We start from the raw sequence: 8,362 nt of genomic DNA, 5'->3' as shown, positions 1-8,362 counted from the left end.
TGCAGAATTCAAACACGGTCGTGTGAATCTCGGTGACGAATTTCGTGGTGGTCGCCCGTCCACTGCTGTGAACAACAAAAACATCCGATGCTGTGCGATCAAAACAGATAGGCATGTGACATATCATGATATTCGGGCATCTTTGGGCATAGGCATGAGTGAAATACAATCAGTACTACACAAACATTTGGGTATGAAAAAGCTGTGCTCTCGGTGGATCCCACACAATTTGACTGAGGCTCAAAAAACGGATCGCGTCACTTGTTGCAATGCCATGCTTACCAGATTCAACGAAGGGGCGTCAAATTTGGTGTGGGACATAGTAACAGGTGACGAAACATTGATTTATAGTTACGTTCAAAAACAAAGCAGCAATCGAGCAATGTATGGGTCATTCGTGATGAGCCGAAACCAACCAAAGTGGCGCGCGGGCAAAGTGCCTCTAAGCGGATGATTGCTTCTTTTTTTAATAAAACTGGACACGTGGCTACTGTTGCTTTGGAAAATCGTTGTACCGTGAATAGTGATTGGTTTTTTTGGACATTTGTTTGCCGGAAGTTATTGACAAACTCCGTAAAAAGTAAGGTGAACAACGTTGATCTCAAGATTCATCCCGCGTACAGTCCCACCTTGTGACTTTTATTTATTTCCAAAATTAAGAACCAGTTACGCAGTCAACGATTTTCATCACCTGAAGAGGCTGTCCAAGAGTATGAAAAATATGTTTGAGAGATTGTCACGGAGGAGTGGCATATATGTTTTCAAAATTGATTCATTCACATGAAAAAGTGTATTAAGGCTAATGGAATTCTCCATTAGCGTTAATACACTTGTGAGAAACAATAAATTCGTTTCTGACCATTTATAGTATTTTTTCTTATCCATTCCGGAAACTTATAGTGCGCCCCACGTATGATATATACGTCATGAACTCATTAGTAAATACCTAGGTACATAATAAACATCCTATCTGTGAAGAAGATGCAGTTCTACAATTAAAAAACGTCGTACATGTAATAACAAATTATGAAACCAAATTAAGAATCGTGTTGTTATTGTTTTCCAAGTGACTCTGATCTGTGTGAGAAGTGTCGTGCTAAGTAGGTACCGACCTAGTTAATTATTAAACCGTGACGCACACGTCCTAAAGGCACACGATGTTCTTAACGATTTTGGTGCTTTACCGTGCCAAGCCACACGGTGCAGAGCACAGAACAATAAATACAGTAGAAGTGGTTAGTCAAGTTAACGTTTCCGACACGTGCCAACTATACTATACTACAACTATAGGTGTCGAAAGACCTATCTGAGCACATTCCGCCATTTTCGCTTTGTATGGTATAATTGGGTCATTCTTTCGTGTAAATTCTAGAGAATTTGAAACTACAGGTTTAGAAAACCCTAGAAAAATGCCATATTGTGCTGTTTTGGAGTAGAAAAATAATAGCTGCACCAAATATATTACCCGTGGTGGTATTTAATTTTCATATCACCAGAAAGTCTAATTTTAATATATTTTCAATTTTCTGTTTATCGAAATATTTTTTGCTACAAGAAACAAAAGTAAAGCTTGTACTCCTGCAACATGGTCGCTTCTTTTTTGGACAACTAAATTAATAACTGCAATTCGTCGTCGTTCAGCAATTAACCGCTAGATGGCAGCACATTGAATGAAATTTCAATATAATATCAAAACGTCGTAACTTGCAATAATAGGTAGTGATGGTATAGAACTTTCAACGATGTGCCAACAGGGTAAAGTTTAAATTATATTAACAATTCAGAATTTGTTATTTCTTTAAAATTTGAAGCTCGTAGCTTAGCATAACTCGTAGCTTAACATAGCTCAAAGGATTAGCAAGTTGAAGTGGCAGTGGGCAGGGCACATAGCTCGTAGAACTGACGGCTGTTGGGGCAGAAAGGTTCTTGAATAGAGACCACGAACCGGAAGGCGTTCAGTGGGACGGCCCCCTATTAGAAGCACAGAAGACCTGGTAAGGGCGGCGAGTAACCGATGGATGAACGTCTTCTCGGAAATCTTTGAGGGAGGCCTATGTTCAGCAGTGGACGTCTTTTGGCTGACATGATGATGATGATGATGAAATTTTTTTTTTATATAATAACGCACACACTCAACATAGCCCCGCACTAGGGAAACCCTGTGTCGCGGGTGCCATGGACACACACATAGACAACCACAAATTACACCCAAACTCACGAGAGAAATAAATGTAGGCCATACACATATTTCTCCCGGCCTGGGAATCGAAACCAGGACCTCTGCATAGCAGTCCGGCATGGTAACCGTTCGGCCACGGAGACAGTTAATTGAATATCATGATGGTCAAACATCGTGACATTCAATTATATAATATTACAATTATTAAAGCGAAATCTCTAGTTAGCTGCTGGTAGCAATAAAAGTACCTGAGTGAAGAAATAAATTTCTCACAGATGACGCAACGGCAATAAACTCGTTACAATCCAAAAACAACGATCTTCAACAAGTACATTCAAGGATTCGTAAGGTTTCCTAGTTCGTTCCATGGCTTAATTGACATAATGGCACGGTTTGCTGGAAGACGTTGGTTCGAATTCAGCCGGATCGAACGAACGAATTTGTATTATTTATTATAAAAAATATATTTTTAACCAAAATCTGGACTAGCGGTGTGTACACATTTATAGATTACCAGGACACGAGTCTTGAATGTGGTACACTTTGATTAAAAAAATAGAAAAAGGAATGTCCAATTAAGTAATAAAGCTCTTTGGAAATTCGATAAAAATTCGCTAAATGTCATTGTCCTATTTTACGCCCTGTCTTCATCTCGATATTAAGGTTTTTTCCTCTAATGGTGCCTACCCTTACCGAATTCTGATTATGTGAGATATACATTGCCGCTACATATTGGCATCTACAGTACGAATTTATATTTTTCCAGATTCGACGGATTTCTTTTCTTTTCAATATTTCTTTTGAAAATACCGAAACAAGTAAAATGTGTAAGGGCTATATATAGGTCGAATATGGTGGATGAGGAAACACATCCCAACTCCACTGTAATAGTTTTAAACGGCTTTGTAAAGATGGGTGTGGTTTGGCATAGAAATACGACGGCTTTTACGCTTCACCAGTTCTGGGCGTTTTCATGAATTATAAACTTATAACTTTCCCACCAATCAATGCTTTAAAATTTTATTTTTAAAAATACAATGAACATTTTAATTGGATGTCAGGATGTTTGATCACCATGATATTCAATTATTTTGTGAAATTACTCCGCTAGTTTGTTATAATTATTAATACAAAGATCGAACGATTAAAAAAATTCCTTCGGTCCGACGTCACCGACTTTCTAGCAGACCGTGCCAGACGCTATGCCAACTAAGCCACGGAACGAAACAGCGGACCTCACTCTATGTGCTTGTTTGTCCGATCTTCGTATCTGGTTTTTGACGACTCTTTAGCCAAAAAGTTATTTTTTTGTTTAAAGTTTGTACAAAAAATGCACGGATTTTTAGCCAACTTGTTCCTTTGTCAATATTTTAAAAATTACCTTTCAAATACGTTACTAAATCAATGTGATTTGACGTGACACTAGTCATAGTAACTGGGATAATTTTAAATTTTTTATTTAAAAAAGCCGACCTCAAAAGTTTGTGGAATTACAAATATTTATATAAGTTTTATTAAAATCGGTCAACGGAAAGTTGATGAAATCCAATAAACCGTATTCATACCCTAATTTGTCACCCTTAGAGTTGGAATATTTTCGTCAAATTTCAATTGACCACTGCTGAGGTACCGCCTTTCCACCAAAAAAAGGAATTATCGAAATTGGTTCACAACCATCGGAGTAATCGTGTAACATACACACAAAAAATACAGACAAATTGAGAACCTCTTCCTTTTTGAAGTTGGCTAAAAATTTGTCATTATTAAATAATGACAAATTTTTGACCTTATTACAATATGTAATTATGTAATAAGGTTACATCTGTAAAATGACGACTTTTCAGAAAAAAAGGTCTAAGTATTTTACGTTATGAAATTTCACATTACACATAATTTGTTTCATGTAATTTGTATTATTTTTATGATTTTCGTGTGGTAAAAGAACTTATGACGTATGTTCACTTGTGCCTTTATTATACCAAGGCTACGATTTGTTGTACTCCATAACAATAACAATTAACGAATAACTACTGTAAGGCAAAGGAAAGCGACAATAAAATGAAACATTCAAGAGTCATAAAAATTAAGTTTCCTCATAAAAACATCAGCATTCAAACAGATAAACACAAGTAATAAATAACCTTTAACGTCGGATTTAAATAATATAAATGCTCTCAGGAATGCCCGACACTCGGTGCTGAAGCGCTTAAATAAAAAAACAGCAATAAAAAAGTTGTAAACCTGACATCGTACAAATAGCTCCGAAAGGATTATAAAATGACAATTTAAAAGGTGAGTCTTGAAACAGCCTTTTATATTTAATCGAAAATGTTGCGTACAATTTTCTTTGCGAGTGTACTTTTGTTTCTAATTTCTAGTTCTTGCCAGGAAGAATATTTAAAAAAATATTCTATTGAAGATAACAATGTAATGCCAAAATTATTTAAAAGCACAAATTTAATTGACTTAACAAAATTTAAATTTAAGAACAACACAGGAGAACATGTAGTTAGAGAAAATAATAAACGCTCCAAACAACCAAACATTAAAGAGGAGAAGAAAACAGAGACCATTCCAGCTGTGAAGAAAGTAAGGTTTACTGAATTACTAGAAGAACAAACTCGAGACTCTAAACGTAAAATAAACAAAACGACGCATTCAAGAAACACGTGTGATTTTACAAAAACAATATCTAAGAATTCTGAAGACATAAAAAATCGAATTTACATACCTAGCTATAAAGTAAATATTACATGGAATATTGATAATCTTGGTAATATGACTGGCCTTGCCAGCAAAGTTGATAAAAGAAGCACTGGTCTACCAATGCCTGTACACAATAGTGCACCTCCAGATTACTTCGATTGGAGAGACCAGAAGGCAGTGTCTCCAGTAAAAGATCAGCAAAGATGCCAAGCATGCTGGGCTTTTAGTGCGGTTGGTAAGTTGCAGTGAAGACATGAGTTACTTAATTAAACGTATAACCAAAAATTAATTGTAAGTGAAATTCTAGTAAGAGAAGATTATTCAGATAAAATTATAATAATTCACTTAAGGGTCATACATTTGCCAATAGGACCACACAGAATACATAGTCACTCAGTAGCGGGCTAGATATAACAGATATGGGGCGAGAGAGTAAGTGAAAGCGTCAATCTAAATTCTAACTAAATTTTAACTGCCTTTGTGGCCGAACGGTTACCACTGCTGCCACGCAGAGGTCCCAGATTCGATTAGGTCGGGAGAAATATTTGTATGGTCTACATTTATTTCTCTCGTGAGTTTAATTTGATTTGAGAATGTATTTTGTGGTTGTCTATGTGTGTGTCTATGGCACCCGCGACACAGGGTTTCCCTAGTGAGGGACTGTTCAGTACAGAAATAAAAGCTTAGTTTAATTTTAGTTTATTTGTATAATAATATTAATATGAATAAAATAGTAAATATTTTTAGTCTTATTGTAGCAACACTGGTAATTTTTGTTGTGGTCAACACCGGTGGCCATTTCTCTCTCTTCCAAAATTTGTACAAGCGTAACGAGCATTTTATTTCTATATAATAAAAACATTATTTTAAAGTTTTCTTAACCTTATATTCAACAGGGACTATGTTCAGTGTGTGCGTTATTTTTTTTATCTACTATCTTCCGTAGACCCAAACAATCTAGTATCATATCATTGCATATCGCACTTGAATCTTGGATATTCAAAATTTGCGATTAGATTAGACTAGGTTTAAACCTATAGAGAAACAAAATCTTTAAAGATTATTGTACAGCTTTTACGTGCTTGGATGACAAAAAGCTATAGTAATGACCTGTTTAGCCCTTCTGAGTTCTCTTGATCGATCATATTTGAAATAAATATTATTGTAACTGATAAACGAATACAAATGTGTATTACTAAGAGCAACCTCTAGAGTTTTATACTCATTTTTTAACCGCTCACGCGATACATGCAGCCGTAGACGCATACCACACCTAGAGGTGCCGGTGATGATTTTATACCGATTTATCGGATATCGAAGTTATAACAGGTAAAAGAACTAATACTAATTGCTATTTCGGTAACTACTCTAGCAAACTATAAAGTTTTTAATGCCTAGGTCTGTCATTAAAAAAAAATAAACGACTTCAAAAATACGTCACGACAATCGTGTGTGTTATTGTTTGGGCTGGTGATTTCGGTGTTTACTTATTGAAAACATACCGTAAGTAGCGTTTTTTAAGTTTACCCTGAATATAAATGTTTATAAACTATACTTTAAGGAGTAATTTCATGGTAAACGTTAGAACCACTCAAACGGAATATTATCATATTGATCCAAGTACACCAAAAATTTCATTAGTGCTTTTTAAGTCCAGGATTTGCGGTGTATTATTGCATTTTATTTGAGATGTTTTGTTGGTAGTACGGAGGGTATTTATTTAGCAATGCAGAATTATAATTTTTATTTATAAAAACTTGTATTTAAACTGAATCCTTTTCTATATTGCGAAACCAAATAGCCGCCATTTTGCGGTAGGAGGAGCGCATCGCGTAAGCGGCTAAGGAGAATCGGCCTTAGGAATGATCAGTAGAGTTTAATCAACGTGATAATTTCAAGTGTAATTTGTTTGTCCATGAAATAAAAATTATTTGAGTTGCATTTCAAAGTTTACGTAGCTACAACCTCGAATTACCACCGTTTATGACGGGCTTCCTGAAAAGGTTCTGTAAAAGTTTCCTTTTGCATCTTTGGATCTGACTGCCAGTATTTCATTCATACAATTATGAAATGATTAATTCTTTTTATGAAAGTTTCAAATGGATTTATTAATTAATTAATTATAAATTACAAAACCCTGTTCCGTTGTCTGTGCAGCAAACATAGAGAGCATGCTGAAGATCTACTTGAACAAAGAATACGTATTATCGGAGCAATTCTTAATAGATTGTGACTCCGACAGCGGCGGCTGCCGCGGTGGAGCCTCTTTGCTCAGTGTTTTCAGGTATTGATGACGTTTTTATTCACATGAAAACAGATAAATTATTTTTGGAAACTAACACAGAAATTCTAGTAATTTTGCTGATGGAGTCTTTGTTTACGTTTTTGATATTATTATATTTAACCTGTTAATAAGTAAGTTCAAAATGAGATCAGCTAAATTTGTCTGACGTTGCTAATGTTCACGCACATGCAGTCAACATAGATATTTACTGCCTCAGTGGCCGAATGGATGCCAGGCTGGACGGCCATGCAGAGGTCCCGGGTTCGATTCCCGGTCCGGAAGAAACATTTGTAACAGCCTACATTCATATCTCTCGTGAGTTTGGCTGTGATTTGTAGTTGTCTATGTGTGTGTCCATGGCATCCCCGATACAGGGTTTCCTTAGTGCGGGGTTATAAGAGTGCACGTTATTATTATTATTTACTAAAGGAAACGAGATTTTTTTAAATATATAATAGACACACCCTTGGCCACAATCTCACCTGATGTTAAGCGACGATGTGACAGACGATGGTACGCGTTTGCCTAAAAAAATGCCTATTCACTCTAGCCTTGAATAGCCCCAAATTGTACTTTTCGGTAAACACAGATGTTGTAGAGTGTTCATACCTTTGCCGTATGCATCAGAAAGAAGGAAGCAAAGCGCTTAGTGTGAATAGGTGGTATATCAACGACATAAAGATGGAGTGTTCCGGACCTTCTAGTCGACCGAAGGAGGAACGATAAGGGTGGAACTAAATTAAAAAGTTCCTGCGCACACTCCCCGAGATATACCCGATAGAAAAGATTGTAAACTAGGTTTTTTCTCTACTCAACGTCAGCAGTGTTTTTACAAAATTAGACAGCCAATTGCTATTATAGCACTAATCGCGTCTAAAAATACGGTTTTTTTTTTTAGTTTCATCGTCACTAAATTAGGTGGTGTTCTCAAGTACCACAACTACGAACCCTACACTGCAAAGCAACATGAATGCAAGTAAGAAATTCTTTATTTTTAACCTCTGATCTAAAAAGAGAGGTGAAAAAGAGATGTCTCTCTGTAGTTTCGTATCTTCCAAACGGATGGACTGATCTCAAAGTGGTTTTCTTTTTATTTAACCTCCTAAGTAAAAGCAAATTACGAAAAGCGCAAACCGGCCAATGCACATTAAAATGTATTAAATATATTGCCTTAGGCCCATGCAAGTATTTAT

The 8,362-nt window shown here is 36.0% G+C and overlaps 1 protein-coding gene across 1 annotated transcript; it reads left to right on the top strand.

Moving 5' to 3' along the window:
- The first annotated feature begins 4,493 nt into the window (after positions 1–4,493).
- LOC113240465 (cathepsin K-like) lies at positions 4,494–8,149 on the top strand. Its single transcript, XM_026477778.1, has 3 exons — positions 4,494–5,120; positions 7,043–7,169; positions 8,068–8,149. Exons 1-3 carry the CDS (start codon positions 4,508–4,510, stop codon positions 8,147–8,149), a joined length of 822 nt encoding a protein of 273 aa, XP_026333563.1. The 5' UTR covers positions 4,494–4,507.
- Positions 8,150–8,362: the final 213 nt, after the last annotated feature.

This window comes from Hyposmocoma kahamanoa, unplaced genomic scaffold (genome assembly GCF_003589595.1).
Source record: "Hyposmocoma kahamanoa isolate Upper Pololo Valley unplaced genomic scaffold, ASM358959v1 138, whole genome shotgun sequence".
NCBI classification, from domain to species: domain Eukaryota; kingdom Metazoa; phylum Arthropoda; class Insecta; order Lepidoptera; family Cosmopterigidae; genus Hyposmocoma; species Hyposmocoma kahamanoa.
This window is presented reverse-complemented; position numbering and strand designations above follow the sequence as displayed.

Excerpts from the sequence above, each read along its gene's own strand:
- LOC113240465 (XM_026477778.1), top strand. The coding sequence starts at position 4,508 with ATGTTGCGTACAATTTTCTTTGCGAGTGTACTTTTGTTTCTAATTTCT. Across the intron at positions 5,121-7,042 it reads CTGGGCTTTTAGTGCGGTTG|CAAACATAGAGAGCATGCTG; the intron begins GTAAGTTGCAGT and ends TTGTCTGTGCAG. Across the intron at positions 7,170-8,067 it reads TCTTTGCTCAGTGTTTTCAG|TTTCATCGTCACTAAATTAG; the intron begins GTATTGATGACG and ends TTTTTTTTTTAG.